Source organism: Melopsittacus undulatus, chromosome 7 (assembly GCF_012275295.1).
Source record: "Melopsittacus undulatus isolate bMelUnd1 chromosome 7, bMelUnd1.mat.Z, whole genome shotgun sequence".
Classification (NCBI taxonomy): domain Eukaryota; kingdom Metazoa; phylum Chordata; class Aves; order Psittaciformes; family Psittaculidae; genus Melopsittacus; species Melopsittacus undulatus.
In genome coordinates this window covers 57,630,212-57,652,322 of record NC_047533.1, presented here as the reverse complement: position 1 = coordinate 57,652,322, position 22,111 = coordinate 57,630,212, and the positions used below count along the sequence as shown (strand labels likewise).

General features: G+C 41.3%; 1 protein-coding gene across 1 annotated transcript in view; it reads left to right on the top strand.

Moving 5' to 3' along the window:
- Positions 1–22,111, top strand: part of ADGRL3 (adhesion G protein-coupled receptor L3) — a 413,903-nt gene that overhangs the window by 230,557 nt on the left and 161,235 nt on the right. Inside the window, exons 5-6 of the mRNA XM_031048551.2 lie at positions 9,612–9,626; positions 11,395–12,195. Of these exons, the coding sequence (XP_030904411.2) occupies positions 9,612–9,626; positions 11,395–12,195 (816 nt within the window). The remainder of the gene's footprint in view (positions 1–9,611; positions 9,627–11,394; positions 12,196–22,111) is intronic.

Below are 22,111 nucleotides of genomic sequence, written 5' to 3'. Positions count from 1 at the left end.
TGTTGGAGAGAAATTGGACCAAAAGACACAGAGCTTTAATTCAGCATTCACTCACCTAAGACATTTTTTCCCTTCCTGCTTATTGCTTAAGGCAAGACACCTAATGTTTGCCTTGATGGCTCTGTCAGGATTTTGACATCTCAGATTTATCTCATGCCTGAACGAGGACAAATCTTTAATGATCTTCAGGCTTTTGTTCCTTTTTAGTTCAGGCAAGGAAGGTTTACAATTCATCTGGCAAGGAAGATGTAAAGAGCTGTGCAAATAATAGTAATTCTTAATTAGCTAGATTTGCCTATTTGCCAAGTCATCTTTCCATGCATTTTATGTTCCAGGGGGAGAAAGAAGTAAGGTGGTTACCTGGGTCTGTTTACCCAACCCAGTTACACATGAACTGAATGACCGAGGGCAGTAAAACCTAGACTCAAAAGTACTCACAAGAGCTTTCTGAGATTAGATTTTACCAGGCAAAGTTATTTCCAAAACACCTGTTTCATCGTATTTTAACCATTCTGTCCATCTGTCTTTCCATACCCCATGTCTTGAGTGCTCCCAGACTGAGCTTGCAGCACCAGGAATTAGGTATAACATAGGTTCCTGCTCTGGGAAGCTACACTCCACAGCCCTTGAAGATCAAACCCTGGTGCCAGCACCTTTTCACCCCCCTTTGTGTGCACAGAATCCTGTCTTGATGGAGAGGAGCAGCATCTTAGAAGTTATTTTATGCCCAGACCTTTTCCAGAGAGGCACCATTAAATAAGCATTCTTGGAAAATGCTTGGCTTTCTCTTTTTCTTTTCTTTTAACCTTTTTTAGACCTGGAGCTGGAAGTAATGATCAGTAATGCCTCTCTCCCCTTTCATACTGAAGCTCACAGCCTGGATGAAGTTTAATTCACACCTCCATTGGAGGGACCAGATCTCCGCATCTTGCTCATCCTAGCCACAGGGCTGTGTTGCTAAAGAAAAAGCACTGCAGAAGGTCAGCCCTGCAGCCCTTACCTACCTTACTGGATCTTGGCTTTCACTTCTTTCTTTCTTTTCTTTATTATGGGAGAATGATGTTCAGGTGGCTGATTCTGCTATAATTTAAAGGCAGCTCACTTGTCTGTTGTTGTGCTGGAAACAATGAGAGGCCAACTGCCAAGGAAAGTTTGGCTGGATGACTTGTAGCTGTAATTGAATTTCACACAGTACTTGTATGGTCCTTTTTTTCCCCTCTCATGCTAACTCATCTTGCTGCTTCTTTTTAGTTGACAAATTTAAAAGAAAAATTCTGATGCATAACAAGTTGAGAGAGTTGCAGTGTATTAAGAAGTTACTGCTGGTTTCTGTATAAACTGGTGACAGCAGGGGGGATATGCTACTAGCTACAGGGTCACAGTGGAATTCTGCTTGGATTGTGGTGAGCCAGTGCTCTGGCAAACACACTTTGACTAGCATAAACAACCTTTTGTTTCCCAGATACAGGGATGAACTGTTTTTTCATGTTCCTTTATCTCTGGAATCATAGAATGGTTGGGGTTGCTAAGACAGCTTAAAGATCATCCAGTTCCAAACTCCCTACCATGGGCAGGGACACATTCCACTAGACCAGGTTGCTCAAAGTCCCATCCTGCCTGGCCTTGAACACTTCTGGTGAGAACTGGTGCAGTGTCTCACCACCTGCATAGTTCCTAATGTCTAACCTAAATCTGTTCTTTTTCAGCTTAAAGCCATTCCCCCTTGTCCTGTCACTACATGCCCTTGTAAAAAGTCCCTGTCCATAATACTTGTAGGCCCCCTTTAGGTACTGGAAGGCTCCCCTAAACTCTGCCCTGAGCCTTCTCTTCTCCAAGCTGAACAAGCCCAACTCTTTCAGCCTGTCTTCATAGAAGAGATGCTCCAGCCCTCTGATCATCTTTGTAACCCTCCTCTGGACTCACTCAAGCAGGCCCACATCCCTCTAGTATTGGGGGCACCAAAGCTGAACAGGGCACTGCACGTGGGGTCCCATGAGAGTGGAATCACCTAGTTCAACCTGCTGATCACGCTTCTTCTTATGCAGACCAATATACAGTTGGCTTTCTGGGCTGTGAGCACACACTGCCGGGTTATAATGAGCTTTCTGTCAACCAACACCTCTTCTCTGAAATTAAAATCTCAAGTACAGAAGAGATTTATGCACATTAAAATGTCAGATATTTCTTCTGAAGATGAACTTAGAATGTAACAATTCTTGCTGCTACTTCCTTCTCCCCCCTCCCCCCCTTCCCTCAGTGCTGTATATTTCAGGACTCATTATATCTTAAGTGAATTATCTTTACTTGAGAAAAACATATTTACCTCTTGGAATAATACATTCAGAAGTGCAGCACAATCGCATTCAGTATCTGCTGAAGCTGATGAAGTGTCTGCTTCTTCAGAGAAGCCAGTCACTGTGACTGCTACCTGGAATAATAACAAGAGGAAAGAGGCAAAGAGAGAACAGAATTTTTTCATGGAAATTCAGGAAATCCTAATGTTTGCAGAACCATTAAAAGCTAAAAACTCACTGATCTCTGCTCTGCAGAATAGCAACAGCTCCCGCAGGGCTGGACACATGAAAGGGATTTTACTGTTTAATCCCAAAACTCAGAATCCAAAAGTTTCACTGGCCTTCTGCAGGACTGATATTTGTTTTTTCTCTTAACAAAATATTTAAAGGCATATTTTTTTGTGTGTGTGCTTTGGTATCTAAAATTAGAAAATGAGATCATAATATTTAAGTTCCTAGAAAATAGATCTTGTGGGGACAGTGCCATGGAAAAGCATTTGTTATTGCTTGGGTTTGGGGGAGAGTCCATTTGATGGCTCAGGCCTCTGATGCCTGTCATCCATTATATGAATGTCTAACAAAAGATAGCTTCCTCCAAAATAACCTGAAGTTTGTTCTGTAATACACAGGGCAATTTTGTAGGAAACTAACTTTTTACATCTCACAGAAACCTCTAGTGGACAAGAGTTAATGTATATTAGTGGTTTCCTGGGTCCTGATGACTGTAAGTTACACTGACAGGTGTTTTAACATTAATAATCTTTAGTATTATTTTAGTGAACATCTATTACATTTAGTTATTATGTATTAAAAAGCAGATTGAAAGCACTGACATTTTAAGGAAGCCCAAATTAATGGTTTGAAAGGTTTCATGAATTTATCAGATGAATGGAAATGTAAGGAAAAAAAAATCCACTTATGAAAAAGACAGCTTTGATTTCTGCAAATCTATAGATACCATACTTAAGGATCTAATTTAGGCTGTGGTTCATGAAAGCATTTATGGATTATTGACATTTCCAGTATCCGTACTTCACAGTGAAATTAATTAAGAGGTGATAATTTTGGGAATGTGTTACATGAAGCAATTGTAATGCAGGTTACTTGTAGAGCACCTTAATTCGCTGGTGCCTGGGTATTATATGTAAAATGTAATTTGGAAATGGAGCAAGTGAGATTATTCCTCCCTTTTATTAAATAAAGGATTAGCACTTCATATGCTGTAAAAGGCAAGCATTTCTCCTGTGCAATGAATAAAGATTTTATTTTTTTTCTTTTTCCCAGCTTTATGTGAGGGAGTATAATGTGCACACAGAGGTATGTACAGTCAAGAAGAGGGAAGTACACTTTTTATTGAAACCTTAAATTTTCTTGGAAATATAAATAATGTTGCAGACTGAGTGGGTCCCACCATTATAATCATTTAAACCTAAATAAACTTTAAAACTTAGTTTTCAGAATAATTTTTGTCTGGTGGAGAGCTGCAATGGAGAGGCTCGAAATGCGTGTAGTTCTTTCCTAACAGAAATTTGGCAGCCATGAGAAAGCTAATTCAGTGCAATATAATTGATAAAAATAATTTCTTCATTCCTTTGGCTGGAGAATGAAGCTCTGAGTGCTTTACATTCAAGTGTCAGATTGCTCTTGGACTGCAAAGCCAGGGCTCTGTTCCCCATTTAAGTGCATGTACTCACTTGACTTTGCTACAGGTGAAGATCCCCCAGGTAAAGCAGCGGCGCAAAGTGCAGTCTGTTACGTATTTATTTGTTGTACCTTGCCAAAGGAAGCTGACATTGTTCTTACTCTGTAAAAGAAGGGAAATGATTTCTAGAAAACTTGTCATGTTGAGGAGGGAACAAATACTTAAAAATCGTAGTAAACTGGGATTAGGTGGCACAAATGGGAAGATAGCAACAGTATGTATTTTCAAAGTAGTCTTAGAAAACCTAATTCTTTCATTCTCTATGTTTACTCCTGAGCCAAGGCCCAAGAGGGCTTCCCCTATTACATGTTGTTTTTTTTTTCACATTAAAAGCTCATGAAATGAATGATTTGCTGAGGCTAACAGGACTAGTGGTCAATTCTGGCTTGGGGCATCTTGATGTGGAGGATGGGGATGGGGGCTGGTCACCATGTCTTCTGTAGGCAACAATAGCTTCAATGAAGGGACTGAGACCAAAGACCATTATGTTGCTGTTGCTTTTCCTTTGTCTAAAGGCAGAATGTCATCTGACCTTCTCCTGGCTACAGCTTGCTTCAGTGGATGTGACTATGTTTCTGTTATCAGGGCATTCAGGGTCCAGTGACCACCCACCTGTGCAACAGAAGGGCTCCAGGCTTTCCTAGGAGCATGGGGATGAGAGAAGCGGTGCACAGAGTGAATGCTGAGCTTGGCTATGTGGTCTCTTTTGTCATTTTAATTATATGTCAGAAGAAGAAAATTAAGCAGAGTTGGGTACTTCTGCAGCATTTTGAACTTTAGGCTGCCAAAACAGCATGTGTCATATAAATGCCAAGCCAGCTAACTGTACTTCTAGCAAATTGTATGTGGGAGTTTGAGTGTCATTTAAGTTGAAATTAATAAAAGAAGAGTATTCTCAGATTTTTTTCATATTTTAATGTGGCTTTGAGCAGCCTGGTCTAGTGGAAGGTGTTCCTGTCTATGGCAGAGAAGTTAGAACTAGAACCCAAACTGTTCTGTGATTCCATGATTCATTCCTTGGGTTTAGATAAATTTCTCTTAGATCAGGCTGCTGCAGAGTTCAACTTTCCTTTAAACTGTGTTTCACAATTGAGATCTGTCTACATACCGCCTGTGTTTCCTGACAGTAGAGCTTAATGATAATAGAGCACTATGGGTTTGAAATATGTACAGGTATGGTCCTGTTCAGCTCAATAGCTGGGTCCTGGAGTGGAGAACCAGAGGAACAAGCGAGAATCCGATGACCTTCCAATAGTACCTGTGCTCCATTCTAATGTTGCCTCTGATCTGTCAACTGCTGCATTTTCTCGGGGACCTCAACAACTTTCTTAAATTTTAGGTGCTGAAAAGAGAAACTGCTCAGGACTTCATGTTCCCTATTACTATTAGTGTAACGGGGAATACATCCTACCGAACAGCAGATTTTCCTACACCCTAGAGCACAGAGTTTCTCTAGCACTGACTACGGAGTCCTGTCATCAGTGATCCACCATGCTGGACATGCTGTGAATCTGATGCCACCCTTTCCTGTATATTTTCTAGTTGCCTAGACTGCTGCCTTCTCTTTTAATAGCTAAAAGGAAGTCTGTTGTCGACATGTGCTTTGGTGCCCTGAATTTTGACCATGTCTCTTGTTTGCTTTAACCTTCTTTTAGTAGGGGAACACTGAGACTTCAGCACCCAGTCCTTGTCTTTGAAGGAGTGCCTTCATTTCCAAGCACACTTTATATGGGTGTGCTTTGTGGTGCCTTGCTAGGTTTGTGGCTTCCAAAACATGTTCCTGTTCAACAAGTTCCTGTTCAACTCACAGATGGTGAGTGGGGGTGTGTGTATTGGGAAGAAACACACAAATTGGAAGAGCTCTCTGTGGATACTATAAGGAGGCCCTCAAGTCACAGGCTGAGAGATCTGTGAGTGATTTCCTGTTTGCACAAGGCTGGCCAAGGAGGCTGGGATCTAGGGATTAGAGAGAAATAGAAAGGCTCTAGATCCCAGATCATCCTTATATGAGGAGCCCTGGTGCCAAGGCAACTTCCAGGCTTCATTTAATTATTAAAGTGAGCTCAGTGCTTGAGCCCAGCACAACAGGGCTCAGACCCAAGTAGTGCATCGGATATGCAGTGGGTCACCATCTTGCACCATGGGTCATTTATCCAGGCAGGGCACAAGGCCAATGCTGTGCCTTTTGGGAATGTTTCTCCCTAGCTGATTCCCTAGTGCCATGAATCTTTTCAGCTTCACCTTCCCATGCATTCTGGTCCAGCTGGTTGGTAGAGGCTGGTTGGTGGAAGCGAGATGCCGTGGTAAGCAACATCTGGCATGAAGCACCCTCAGAATGGCTGAGAGACTGCATCTTGATCTACTCAGGTCAGCCTCAAAACCTTGTTTTCTTGATCCTTCTATACTGCATTAACTATGTGTTTAACACTGAGTCTCTGAATATTAAATCAGTTTGACCTCTGAAGGACAGGAACAGAGGGTGGATGTCATTTATTCTGCTATTAAGCATTTGTCCTCAAAACAAACAGCTGGCAAAAGTACAGGGCACAACTTTTTACTTACTTTCACAATTTTAACATCCCCCCTACTCAGGTCATAGAATCGTAGAATAGTTAGGGTTGGAAAGGAGATTAAGACAGGTTTTTTTTGGCAGTAGTTTTGTGCTGCTGTTGTGAGTTTGAAGCAGTGTCAGAGAGAGAGCTCTCTACAGGACTCTGCCACTCTGCTTATGCCTTAAACAGTTGAATGCAACTCAGTGTGGTGGTAAGAACATGAGCAGTTAATGTTGTTCAAGTGTTAATTGTGCCAAAAATTTAGAGTGTATTTTCAGAGGCTTAGTCCATCGGTACTAAGAGTATTGTAATTCATTTGTTTGTGTGATTTCTCTGAATGGCTGACAGAAATCTGCCTGATTGCTCAGGAGTAGGCTTAATGGCTGATGATCACGCATTGGTGTTGAGTTTTCTTCTGTACAAAGAAACAGCATAAAATCAGGTTACATGGAAAGTCTTGTTTGTAACTCCCCTCAAATCTGGCAAATGTTTCTTGATTTCCATTGGGCCTCTGGTGCTGTTGAAGCCAATGGCACTGGCCTGCAGCCGGCATAGGAAATCGAGGTAAAATACCGTTGTTCTGCTCCAGTGCAGTAATAGCAGGAGTGGAAGATGTCACTGTAAGGGAAATAAATGTGTATGTTTCCTTTTTTGTAGATCCCTGCAGGAAGGTAAGATGCCTCCTGTGTTATAAGCAGTATTTAAATTCTATAGACTGGTACAGGCATTGCAGAGATGTAAAATTGTCTGTAATTGGGCATAATTAAAAAAAAAAGAAATTCCAGTACTTTATGAAGATGGTTTTGCAGTGATGTTGCAGAACTAAAGGGATAGTCAGACCCTAATTAGACCCTTCCTTTTAATACTGCTTAATGAGCCAAATCCTCCACGCTTCCCATGCAACCTGTTTGAATAATATGACATCCCGATAAAAGCTGAGTAATTATTGAAATTCAAAAGCATTAAGTCTTAAATCAGCAGGAGCAAAATACGTATTTGTGATACATATAATAGAAAGCACCGTGCAGGAGGTCACCAAAACACATTCCATGTCTGGAATTATAAGAGAGCTGGATATGGCACTGACTGCTAATAACACATATGAGCTATTCAGGAGAACGGTAATCAGTGCTTCAGGTCACTCAGCTCAGCTGGTCACAAATATATTATCTTCTGCAAAAGCTTCTCTCTTCCTGCTTTACAATATCAGACTGTTGTTCAAGTGTATTACCAAAGCTTTTGCTCGTTTGGAAACATAAATTACTACCTTCTAGGCCGCCAGAGGTGCAGTATACCATCAGCCAGAAGAAGCAGTGTGAAGCCCTATGTTTGGGGATCTGTCATGTTGCTTTCTTGCTTTTGCCAAGGACATTTAATGTTTTTCTGCATACCTTACTTAACTGTGGCCAGCCACAGCCTGGACTGGGGAGAGCAATTGCTGTGTGGATTTCTTCAGTTTCTGGGTCTGGTGCTTTTTAATCTTGCTGGTTCTTTCCCTTGCAAAACCAGGTGCTTGCACTGATATGTGTCATTTCTGCTCCTTAGAGCCCTGACAGCCACATGGTGAAAACATTTGCCTTTAACCTTAACTTGTTATGAGGTAGACTCAAAGCCCAAATAAAAAAGGCTGTTCAAGTTTGGAAACATTCATTTTGGGAGCTGCAGTTGGCTCCGGATGTGCGCCTCCCTGCACGGCAAAGTGCAGATCTACATGTCTAGTCAATGCATTTGCAGTCTTAGCCTGAAATCGTTCTTCCATTGAGCTTGCCGTTTCCCATCCAAATGAATGAGACTTTTGAATGCAAAGGGATTTGCAGTCCCAGCACCGGAGGACAGTCATTTGGCAAGTGTCTCAGTCTGAAAGAGGCCAGGGTGAACTCTGGGCAAGTAAAAACAAAATGCATGTGCATACCTTTGCATTCCTGTCTCGCTTCTCTGAACAGAGATCTCTCAGCTGTCAAAACCATACTGTTTTGCTGGCAAGTTCTTGCTTCTCCCTCGGTGATATTTTATGAGGCCAGCCTTCTCCTAAAGTCTTGGAGAAGAGGCCCTGCAGAAATAGCAAACCCCAAGGCTGGGAGTGCAGAAACTGTTTGGTGCCCCTTGATGCTGTAAGAAGAAGGGATCTGTGCCACGATTGCAGGGGGTTTTTGGATGATGGCTCCAAGGCCTCTTGCAGGAGGTTGTTAGCTGCAGAAACTGTTACTGAGCCTTTAGTAATTAGTAAGTGCACTCAATTTATTTATTCTGACTGGAAAGGTCTTTGTCCAAAGGGATGCAGCCTCTTCAGCAGCATTATTATACGTGGTGAATAATTCACATAAAAATATCCAGCAAGTTATGGGTTGAGCTTTTTAAATAGTGCTTAGATATTTTTAACTTGTTAACATGTAGGTCTTTGGGATCTTATAAATCATATAAGTATGTCAGTATTTAATTTTATCTTTTTTCCAATTCCTACTGAAGGTTGTTTCTCCGAAACATAGGCAGAACTCCACAAACACCTAACAATGTGCTTCATTTGACTACCCTAAATTGTCTGTTTGTGTCATAAGGGAATATATTCATGTCCAAAGGCAATATTCTCCTGCTTAAAGTAGGGATCTCTATTTTACAGGATTTTGGTGAAATATATGAAGATGTATATTCTATAAAGTTTCTCTCTAGAGTTTTTATTCTATACATAAATCTGTATCAGTCATATTTCAGTGTATGGGTATTTCATTTTGCTTTATGAAACCAGTCCAAGGCTGCTGCTGACAAGGTATCTCAAAAAGTTCATTTTGGGGCTTGATATATCCCAAGTGTTGGGATTTTTTTCTTCTTAAAGATTTTTGTAAAGTTAAAATTTATCCGTGTTTTGTTCAGCTTGTCTGCATATTATCCAGTGTGTATCAGAGGAAAGGCTTTATCTATACATATATGTAAAATGTTCACATGCTAAAGTAAATTAATAAAGCTTCCTTTTCATATGAAAGAGGTGAAGAAAAGTACCTGGCCAATACAGTACCATTAATCTATTCTCTTTTCTCCTTTCTCTCTTTACCTCTCTCTCTACAATAGAAGTGGAACAAAAAGGTAATTAAATACCTTTCAAATTATATATATTACTTATGTATAGGCTGTTATTTAACAGTTTAACGTTTTAGTTGAAATACTTTGTCATTAATTCTCACTACTTTTTTGTTAAAGTTTATTTAGTATCTCTGCTGCTCAACTTCACCAGATAACTCATTTTTGCTGAAATTTTTTTACCAGTGCCACATTTTTTTTCCTCTAAATTTCTGTTCAAAGGTTTAGATAACTCACTCTTTTCCTGCCCCAAAGAATTTGGAAAGTGTGCATACATATGTATGTGCATAAGTATATCTAATTATGCCATAAAAGCTTCTTGGAAACAGCACCGCTTTATCAGCAACTCTGGGTGGTTACGTAGACTCCAGTAGAGCAATATACTTTCACACCAGTTACTAAATCTTATTTTCCTCCTGTCTCACTCTCCAGAGGATATTACCAATTTCTGCATTTCTGAAAATAATTGGTTACGCTCCAACCAGAGAGCACGAACACAGGATCCCATCTGTCAGCCTTGTGCTACCAGAAGCCTGTGATGGGATGCCTCTTCATGCCTCCCTGCTGCCCATTCCATCGTCATGGCTATTGTACTACTCATGCTCATGGAGATTAGCATTACAAATAACCAATCACTGTTCTCCTCCTGAAGCGTGTGAAGCACCTCAGGTCAGGAGGATGCTACTGGGGATGACAAGGGCTGAGTGAGCCAGTTTTGCTCCACAGCATCCTTCCTTTTGTCTCCCCGTCCAGCTGGCTGACCTCTTGGCGTTGGCATTCCCATGATGCCAAGGTTAGCTGGGCACCGTCTGAGCCTCCTCCCAGGTGCTGGGCATGCCCTGGCTCCTCTCAGCCCCCCCACCGAAGTCTGAGCAGCAAAGCACTCCGGTTAGTCAAACTGCTCCTCTGTGCTCCTCTCATGTAACAATAGAAGGTATATGTTTTTAAGTTTGAATTACTACTATATTTAACAGGACATTTTTTAACTGATTAAAATCTAGACCTGGGGTTCCTCTCCGGTGAACTTTATTCTTTTCCTTCCTTCTTTCCTTCCTTCCTTGTCTTTTCAGCATCCATACGTCATTCATTTTTAATTGTGTGGATTGCATGTTTTGTGTGTCCTGTAGCAGCTTTGAAAGCCTCATTTCTAGTTATACTACAGATCTGTAGACGGATGTTTCCCTCCTCCCCACTCTCCCCACTCCCTTTGCTTTAAATGCTCTTCTGAGTTGCTGAGGGATTCGCCTCTGCTTTGCTGTTGGTACCCTTTAAATATTTCATATTGCTTGGGCTGTAAAGATGGGAATTTCTCTCTCTTATTTCCATTTCTAGGCCATTTTTCTGTGGATTGTTCAAATAAATATGTGGATCAATTCCTTGGGAGTTTACCCCTTCACCTAGTAGGTACAAATTCACTGCAGAATATAATGGAAATACAAAGCCAGAAATTCTTTGGGGGCACATATTAATTTCAGAGTTTACAAAGGCAAGTGGTCCAAGTAAGTGCACCTGTAAATACAGATTTGAAAAGCAATAAGAAAATGAGCCACAGCAGATAGAAAAAGCAGGGAGAAAAAAATCAGTTTGATGGAGCAAATCTTGTTCTAGAGACATGGCCAGCGGGACAGCTAGTCTCCAGCTACAAGGCATTGCTTATGGGTTTCCTCTGATCTCAAGTATTCTCTGCTCCAGAGCTAGAAGCTGTTGAGATGTTTGAGCCAACCACTCGTTAACTTTGATTTCTTTTGTTTTAAATTCTTTTCCTCTCCAACAGTTTTTCTTTGCCCTGGACTGCTGAAAGGAGTATACCAGAGCGAACATTTGTTTGAATCTGACCACCAATCTGGTGCCTGGTGCAAGGACCCTCTGCAGGCATCTGACAAGATCTACTATATGCCCTGGACGCCGTACCGGACGGATACACTGACGGAGTACTCCTCCAAGGATGACTTTATTGCTGGGAGACCAACCACTACCTACAAACTCCCTCACCGGGTGGATGGCACAGGGTTCGTGGTGTATGATGGGGCTTTGTTCTTCAACAAGGAACGAACCAGGAACATAGTCAAGTTTGACTTGCGGACAAGGATAAAAAGCGGGGAGGCTATCATAGCTAATGCAAATTATCATGACACCTCTCCCTACCGCTGGGGAGGCAAGTCTGATATAGACTTGGCTGTGGATGAGAACGGGCTGTGGGTAATCTATGCAACAGAACAAAATAATGGCAAAATAGTCATTAGCCAGTTAAACCCTTACACGTTAAGGATTGAAGGGACGTGGGATACTGCCTATGACAAGAGGTCAGCTTCTAACGCCTTCATGATCTGTGGGATTTTGTATGTGGTGAAGTCTGTGTATGAAGATGACGACAATGAAGCCACAGGGAATAAAATAGACTACATATATAACACTGACCAAAGCAAGGATAGCATGGTGGATGTACCCTTTCCAAACTCCTACCAGTATATTGCTGCTGTGGATTATAATCCCCGGGACAACCTCCTTTACGTATGGAACAACTATCACGTTGTGAAATATTCCTTGGATTTTGGCCCACTGGACAGCAGAGCAGGTAAGGCCTTTAATACTGAACCACAGTCTGAATTGGGTTTTCTATCTTTCCTGCAGATAGGGTGTAAAATTGAACTAGACTTCTGTCTCACTGATATGTGTATGTTTCTGTAAATTAAGTCCCACCACAATGCCTATAATGGATATTAAGACATTAACATGTGCAGAATATTTTTTTAACTTAGTTTCAAATGAAATGGAGAAAGGAGTGTGCTATGCGTTACCTGTAATTAAGCTGAAACAGTCTTCAAATGTCCACACTCTTGTTCGCATCACAGGGATAGCAGTCTTTTCTCCTTAACTGAATTATCCTCTGTACATCAGATTATTTTCCCTTCTGCAGGAATTTTGGCAAAACGAAGCATGGAAGATGCTATCACTGCAAACAGACAGGGGAAAATGCCAGCCAGTTTAAATTACTTCGTTCTATTAAGCTGAGCAAGTTCAGGCTTTCAGGGAAGCCAAAGCTAATTGCATATGTGAGCATGCACCCAGTAGTATGTGTCTAGAATTGTGTGAGGAATCAAGAAAGCTTCCATATTGTTGAGTTATTTAAAATTTCTTTTTCTTTTTCAAAGCACTTGATGGCTTACTATGACTCACTATACTTTCTCTAAGAGAAAGTCCCCTAGAGGATTCCCAGCTTTTCCACCCTTTTTCCTGTTAGAAATTATGCTGGTAATTGCTTAGTTGGGTTATATTCCTTTATCTTCACCAACTTCTTCACTGTTTTGCAAGTATTATGTTCACAGTTGGCACTGTATTAGTAATATGACTTAACCTATACTGTGGTCAGATTCATATGATGTCACAAGAATTTCCAAACAGCATTTGCTCATATAGTTATCAGGTAGTTTCTATGCTGGACTGTGCACTTCAGAAAAGCTGAAAAAGTAAGTGGAAATGCAGAATTAAGGTCATTTGGACAGTAAACTATTTGATCCTTAATGACAATTCCCAAAACATTCTTTTTGTCCATCAAGAAAGTCAGAAGTGGATGAATCGATTCAGGGCTTCAAGTTGCAAAAGAGAAGTTGAGAGGTTTCTGTTGCTTGGCTTTTTTTTTTTTTTTTTCCTGTGTGCAGCCTGTTACATGTATAAAAAATGGATCAAGAGATGCTGAAAGAAACTGAGGATATGAAATCCAGGGGAGGGGTGGAATAAAAGTAATAAAATGGCAATGACTTTCTCATTTTTATACAAAAATGTAAGGAAGAAGAGAAGGAAATCTAGAAGAGGTAGATGAACAAAACCGAGTGACTGTTAAGAGAAGAGCAGGGACAATTTCAATGATGTTGACCTCTTCAAGATCTCAGATGAGCAAAAAATGAAGTAATACTTCTCATCCTCCCAACTTAATGTTGAGCATGTACTTTCTGAGTACTGGAGTGAAGCAGAGCAATTTGTGAGCTATTGGTTATCCCTGAGGAGTGAAAATCAATTGCATCCCTTCTATTACACAGAATTTCTCTCCTTTTCAGTGAAGTATTTCTAGGTATTACACCAGACTCTCTACTGCTGCTTTTTCCTGTGGTGACTCTTGTCAGTAACATCATCTTTAAGATAAAAAAGTGCCATAATCAGTGAAAACCCCAAATTTTATGCTTTCCTGTAAAAAGGGAAATGTTTTTCCCGGTCTAAGCTGGTGTGATGGGTGAGCAGGTGAAAACCTGGAAGAAGACTGAAAGTCTGTGATGTGCAAGGATTTGTCACTGTTTGAAGCCCCTTCATTTCATTCATGTTTGGATGAGAATTTAAAATCCCCCAGTGCCTCAGATGGAAAGCTGAAGCTGGTTTTGGCTTTGAGTGGTGGACAAGAGGGGGTTAATCTGGTGTCAGAGTATGGTTAGCCTTCTCTGATGCTTCTTTCATGCAGTTTTTGATAGCTTTGTAATGTGGGGACAAAGCTGAATTCTACATGCATTTTTCTTCTCTGAAAATTGCCAGGATTTCCTTTTTGGCAGAAATGCATAAGGATCCCATTACCTCACTGTTTTATGGGTTTAGAGGACTTTTGAGAGGACTGCTCTGAGAGCAAGTGAAATTTTCGATGAGACAGCTCAAATGGGCTAAGGCATTTCGAACTGAAGAAAAATACCTTTGCAAAGGGAGTTTATTGCTCCATTACCTTCACAGCCTGATTAGTGGGAACATTATGAGTCAGTCAAACAGGAACACTGATTTTTAATTGAATAAGTGAATAACGTTTGTTTGACTGTAGTTGGGTGTTTGTTTTGGGGTTGGGGGTTTTGTTTTTTTGTTGGTTTTATTTTTTTTCGAAAGGAGCCAGGAGACCAGGTCTGTGTGACTCTTTCTTTTCCAAGTTCAGTGCAACACGTTTTCTGGTTAGCACCAAATTTCATGCTGCGTTGACTTCTATGTAATACTAAATGCATGGCTGGCATAAGCCCAGCTCATCCACCAAAGAGCAGCACAGGAGGCAATGCAACACTAGGAAAGCAGTGAAGGACCAGGATATTTTATTTACTTATTTTTTTACAGAGTGGATTGTGGATATCTGTTTCCCCTCTCCCCTTCCAAAATTGCCAGTGTTTGTTTAGTGCATGGCAATGTTCAGTGCAGTCATTTTCCATAGGGTTACAGTTTGAGTAGTAAAATCTGTAAAAAATATTTGCTTAATTAGAGAATAAAAGAAAGATTATAAAATTGATGGGTTGAACAAATTGGTTGTTAAAAGACAATTAAGTGTGAAGTTTTAGGAGAAGAGCTCTAAAAACCAAACATTGATCTTAACAAAAAAAGGCATATATTTATCTACCTAAATAGGCAGTAACATATTTGAAACATTTTTGAAATCTCTAGTATCATACATTTCAAGGCTATCTAAAATAAAAAAGAAAAAGAGGTGCTGGGGGCTCTAGTTCACTTAGAATCAAGCATTTCCAGTCATTTTCCAAACCATCCAGGGAAAATGGGAGGAAGCAGAAATAGCTTATAGGAAGGGCAGGGATCCCATCCTCTTGCTCTTCACAGTGATGAAACGTTTTCTGTGAGTTTTAATTAAAGGTCTGTTTGTGCGTGTAGGTTTGGAACATATTTGAGACCTGCATTATCTCAGAACTTCTCTCACCCACTGTTTAAAAAAATCAGCTTTTACTGCTCAGAGTAAATGTGTGTCAAACCCTGGAGTTTCTGTGCTCAGCTTCTGTAGCAGCTGAAGGTACCAGGGAAGACAAAATAGTCTGAAGTCATAAGTGAAGCACAATGCTGGAGTCGACTGATCTAAAAGCAATTTAGCTCTCTTGACTGAATTAAAAGTAATTGTTTATTTTTCTCAGCAATGGGAAAAGCTGCATTTTAAGGATTTGACACACTCTTTTTTTTTTTTCTTTTGTCTGGGGTTGTTTTCATTTATCCCAAAAGCAGTTTTGAAAGCAAGCAGTCCTCAGTGCCTGCAAATTCCAGGAAACACGTCATTATTGTCTACCTTCAAGAAGTGAACCTGAAGATACCAAAAGTTTTTGAAGCATATTTTCTTTGTTTATGCTGTTTGGCCTTAAAAGTAGGGTTTTTTTTTTTTTTTGAGGATGCATTTCCATAAATACTCTTGAGCTTTTGTGCTGTTTCTTTGTAGATTCTTTTGAGTTTCACAGAATTGAAGAATAGTCAGGGTTGAATGGACCTTAAAGATCATCTAGTTCCATCTCCCCTGCCATAATCAAGGACACCTTCCATTAGACTGGGTTGCTCCAATCCCTGTCCAAACTAGCCTTAAACACTTCCAGGGATGGGGCAGCCACAACTTCTCTGGGCAACCTGTGCCAGTGCCTCACCACCCTCAGAGTAAATAATTTATTCCTAATGTCTGATCTAAATCTACCCTATTTCAGTTCAAAACCATTCCTCCTTGTCCTATCACTATATGTCCTTGGTTCCAGATTTCTTGTAGGCCTACTTTAGTTGCTGAAAAGCTTCCCTAAGTTCTCCCTGGAGTTTTCTCTTGTTCAGGCTGAACAAGCTCAACTCTCTCAGCCTGTCTTCATAGGGTAGGTGCTCCAACCCTCTGATCATCTTCATGGTCCTCCTCTGGATTTGCTCAAGAAGGTCCATGTCCTTCGTGTGTCTTGGAGATGCCACAGCTGAATGCAGAACTCCAGGTAGAGTCTTGCAAGAGCAGCGGGGGAGAATCACCTCCCTTGACCTGCTGGCCATTCTCCTTTTGATGCAGCCCAGCATACAGCTGTCAGCCAACAGCCCCAATTCCTTCTCAGGGCTGCTCTCAATTCAATCTCTGCCCAACCTGTAGCTGTGCCTGGCATTGCCCCAACCCAGGTGCAGGACTTGCACTTGGCTTTGTTGTACTTCATGAGGTTCACACAGGCTCACCTCTCGAGCCTGCCAAATGTCCTTCTGGATGGCATTCCTTCCCTCCAGCATGCTGACCTCACTGCACAGCTTGGTGTCATTGGCAAACTTGCTGAAGGTGCTCTCAATCACCCTGTCCATGTCACTGACAAAACAGTGCCAGTCCCAGCACCGACCCCTGAGGGATGCCATTGTCCCTGGTCCCCACCTTGGTCATTGAGCTGTTGACCACAACACTCTGAGTGTAACCATCCAGCCAATTCCTTATACACCGTGTGGTCCATGATCAAATCCATATGTCTTCAATTTGTAGATAAGGATGCCATGCAGAACAGTGTCAAACCCTTTGTGCAAGTCCACGTAAATGGTGTCAGTTGCTCTTCCTTTGTCAAACAAAGCTCCATCATAGAAGGCCATCACATTTGTCAGGCATGACTTGCCTTTAGTGAAGCCATGTTGGCTGTCACCAGTCATCCCCTATTGTCCATGTGCCTTAGCACAATTTTCAGGAAGATCTCCTCCATGGTCTTGCCAGGCACAAAGGGGGGACTCACTGACCTGTATTTCCCTGGGTCTTCCTTTTCTCCCTTTATAAAAAGGGGGAGAAAGATTTGCTAATGGTTTGCTAATTTGAAGTGATAGTGAGAATAGCTCTGCAACTCTAGTACTGTTTTTGCGTTACATTCTTCAATAATTTGAACCCAGAAAAGTGTTCAGTTTGTTTTTTTTTGTGTCCCAGTAGATATGTGCAGAGAGGAAAACAAAAGTCTATTAACAGAATGTTCCACAACCTAATCAGTCTTAATATTCACCAGAGTTACCTGTTTTAATCATCACCCACTTGTGATAAAGTCTGTGTAAACAAATTCAAGAAAAACATCAACAAATCTTCATCTCCAAAAAGGTAAAGTGCTCCCATCCCACTTCCCAGCACCATGCTTGCATACAAAACATATCTCCTGGCTTTGCATTTCTGCACCTCCCTGGGCAGTCATGGCTCCTGGATCGGCACCAGGTGGATGTTACTGGTCAGCAGAAGGACCAGAAGAAGAAGAAAGTTTTGTCTTTTAAATGTCTTAGGCTCCCCATGCCAGAGCTGACAGTTCTTTTGTAGGGGTTTGGGATGTGCTGGCTGAACATTGAGACCAGGGACAGGGACTAGTGCCTGTCCCATAGCTTATCAGTGAAGGACTTGAACCAGGATAAGGATCCCTCTGTTCACCTCTGGGACTTGTATGTCCTGATAGCTGTTCCCAGTGGCATGGGAAATACAGAGTTCCTATTTTCAAGGAGATGGTTTAAATTATGTCCAAGAGACCAAGGTATTACAATTTGAGGTGTTTAATAGATGCATGAAGTTAATAAATAAATATGCCAAATACATAAGGAAGACACTGATATGATATAGAGCTTCTAAAACAGCCTCATTGTGCTTAAGTGTCAATAGATTACATATTAACACTGTGGACTGCCAGTCTGGTAATCAAACATGGCATGAAGGGCATATGTCAAACTTCTGTTCTCCGAATTCTGTTAAATATTTTGGGATGCTCTCTTGACATGTGATTGCAACCATTTTATTCAATAAAGGTGGTTGAGTTGTTGGGTTTTGTTTTGGGTTTTTGTTTTTTGGGTTTTTTTTTTCTAAAGCAGCTTTACAATGCAGATAGGGTGAACCCTCTGTCCTTATAATATGCTAATTAAGTGCATTTGTGTCTTGGGTAAAAGATGTGGCAGTATGGTGATGAATAAGAACTTTAAACACATATGACACCTCGTTAAAATGTAATTTTCACATCATAAATCTGAGGCCTTCCCTTTGACAGCTGAGTAATGTGGATAGTGGGCAGAGAATCTTGAACATTTCAAAATTGTCACGTGCTAATAGGTAGCTGAAAGCAGCTTCCTGCTCCGCTCGCCTTTAACGCCCTATATCCTTGGGAAATGCATCAAAAGGGCTGCCAAATCTTAAATCCCACTTGTGCACAGGATATGAATTGACATCGCTTCAAGATCCCATTGCAATAAGCCATGCTTAGTATCTGAAGTTAAATTTGAGCTGCATTTTAAAAGGCCAGCTGAGCTTTTTTCATGAGCTGCTTCTCTGGTCTGACAAGGGCCTTCTTTAGGAGGGTGCTGAGTGTTTAATTGCAGCTTCTCCTGTGCTTTTTAGTTTCTAGTTGCTTTCCTCCCGTCTAGGAGCATCCTCAGCTCTCTCTCTCCTGTTCCTCTTCATTGCTTACAGTGACAGCTGCTGGTTGCACAGTGTTGCTGGAGGTTTTCAGAGAGATCAGTGTGTGTGCTCTCAGCAGCCTCTGCTGAACACGTATGATGACTGGGTCCCTGGCACATCTTTTATAGCAAAGCTGGCATCTCAGCCAAATTTACTGGCCAGCCAGTACCTTAAGCTTAGAAGAAGAGGATATTTCACCTACCCTGGAGCATGCTGCGATCCAGCATTGTGTTTGTTCCCCATTTTGATGTCTTATCTTTTGAGCCTCCTTTTTTTTTTACCCTGTTTTAACTTTTTCCTCTTTCTAAAGCAGTGTTTGATTAAAAAAATACAAAAAAAAGTGTCATATTACTGGACACTTTTATGAAATTAGGTATTTCTGCCTTTTTTGGTCAGGAAAGCTGGAGTTTGAGCTCTTTTCTTCTACCTCCTCACAAAAAAATCCTTTGAAAGTGCAAGATTCCTTAGCTTCAAAACGTTCCCTTTGTGGAGCATTTAATGAATAGTAATACTGTTTGGTTAGCACAGCATGAGTATCTTCAGTGCCTCTCCAGTATGAATAAATATGTGGTTGCTCCATCTTCCTAAATGAAAATGTACTTCTTTCAGCAGGACTATAGAACAGGAGGTAGCCTTACCAAATGAAGGCGAAGGAGCCCTTCTTTTCCTCAAGTCACTCCTCCAACTATAAGGCACCTGTTTGAGCCAGCTTGAGAAAATCATAGAATCAGCAAGGTCAGAAAAGATCTTCAGAATCATGAAGTCCATTATCCCAGAACTGCCAAGACCACCACTAAACCGTGTTGCTTAAAGCCTCATCTCATGCTTTTTAAACACTTTCAGGGATGGTGCCTCCACCACTTCCTTGTACAGCATGCCTAACACATCTGGGAGCTAAAATGAGATAGTGTTATACCCTCTTTAGAATCATTACCATTGCAAACCAAACAGGAATTTGCTCTAAGACCCTGCGTGCCATGGGCTGGGGTCCTGTTCACACAGGCTTACAAGCCGGAGTGCTTGGGAACTGGTCTGGTGGGCAGGGAGGATGCTTGAAGTAAGGGAAGGGCAGCAAGAGACAAAATGATTAAGCTAAACTTCACTTCAAGCTTCAAAACAAAAGGAGGCCAGAGACTTCAGCACTTCATAATCCTGTCAAACTCCAGGAGGGGGAAAGCACCTTGCCAAGAACATGTCGGAAAAGCTGAGGCGGCTGTTCCTGGCAGCAAGCATGAGATGTATGGCTGAAGATAGCGGTGATTGCATGGGGATAAAAGCATTAAGTGCATATGAAGGATAGTCTTTTCCTCTTCTACAGTGAGATCTTCAACTTCAGGAATCAGCCTGAAGTTGTGATTAATTGTTTCATTAAGTTCAAGACCACCAGAGTTGTCACACTGGCATCCACCACAGCTTATCAGTCTGATGTACATACTTTGCACCAAACCCAGCCATGAGTGTGACAGCCCTTTGGTTTGAGCTGTTTGCCAGAGGCAGAGAGCGAGAGGTGACACATAACAAATGTGCAAGGGCACTTTTCACAGGAGAAAGTGACTGCATCATGTACCATAGACAGCTTTTAGCACTGTATTTTCAAACATGTTTTTTAGTAATGAGTGCACTGTTTATCACTTGACCGGTGGACTTTGCTGGCTTGTTTGCAATTATGGGGATCTGCACAGGCTTAGGGGCATAAACCTTAAGAGAATCCAGGATTGTTCTATTTTTGAGCTGTTGTCTCTACCATCTCCTCCCATCCAAAAGCAGGAGTATAACCTGCCAGGAGTATAACCTGCCAGGTTTTTTCTCAAGGAGTTATCCTCTCAGCTTACATTATATTTGTGTACCTGATTCCTCAAGGCTGGTCACATATGGTGCAAACACCTTCTGTTCTCTGCAGTTCTGCTCTGGCCTGGCTGCAGAGCCACTAGCCTGGCTTGGGACATGGGTTCCCAGATGCTTTCTTCATGCTCCAGCTTGTTTCTTTTGCTAATGTACTTTTAAAATGAGCAGCCTTTATTCCTGCTTCCCACTGAAAATACCTCCACTATGGCAGCTCATGGGTCTGTATTGCACTCCTCACTCGTCTGTCACTGATTGTGTTTGTTCTAGAAATGACTACTGTAATATTTTTAGCAGCACTTATTAAGATTCGTCTCCTGAAGTCTAGTTCAGTGTTGCTAATTAACTTTCTTGATGCCGCCCTCACTTTTCAGTGCTGCTATGCCAGGTTTTCTTTCTTTCTTTTAACCAAGAAAGCAGATGTCGATACCCTGCCATATTCTCCTTCAGTGTCAAAGCAAGCAGAAGATGTATTGGACGCTCTTCATACAGCTGGCCTTCATACTTAGGTTAAAGACGAGTAAAAAGCTCTTCAGGAGTAAGTTACAAAAGTATTGAACCTTTATGAAGAGCCTTGCCTTGACTTCAGGCAGGTGTGACGATGCCTTTAGCATCTCCCCATCCTTCAGATGTGCTAACAAGTCAATTTTCCAGACACCTAAGCTATGACTGTGCTGATAAAAAAGTATCCAAAGTATACATCAGGAATGAAAAGGTAAACCTTATCTTCACAGGTCCAGCTGAACTCTCATGCTAAGGTTGGATTTGATGGGTTGCTGATAGGAAGGAAATTTACGTTGAAGGTACAAAAAGAATCTTGGTAGCTACTTTGAAGATCTCCACATTGTGGGAGAAGTGGTACCAGCCATGAAAGGCTGGGAAATGCTAGTTGTCAATATTGTCAACAACCTGACAGGGGAAGATAAGTAGATCCCAGAAAAAAACAGATAATAGGTACTTTGAATAACACCTTCTCAAGTGCATTTTGGCATTCGTACCTCTGCTAAATCAAGAAAGTTGTGTTCTGAAAAAAGCAAGACTAAACCAGTGTCCATTTCTTTTGGGTGTGCCAGGGGTTCATGAGTAAAGGTTGATATAATTAAAAGGTTTCTGGAACAAAATCCCAAAGTTCCTAGTGAGTTTCAGTTCAGACATTATTCAGACAAATCCTCTGAAGTTGGTAGGGGTTTAGACTCAGGGATTCAGGAGTGAGTCTACAGTGAATTTACTTTTGCCCCTAGAAGGAACTGCATTTTGCCAGTGAGAGGCTTTTTGACCTCCTGATTTATGTCAAAAGCATCTGCAGACAAGATATAAATTGTAAGCTGGAATAAACAGTGAATATCCATGTGAATTTGAGATGCAGTATCTGCTCTACATTTTTTATGTTGAAAAGACTTTTTAAGGGTCTGTTCATGATTAGAGAGCAAAGCAGATGATGAAGGCTTAGGTGAATGACATGTGCCCATTAAAACAATGTAGCGATTGTTTGCTGTAATGGGATTTTTTCACTGTA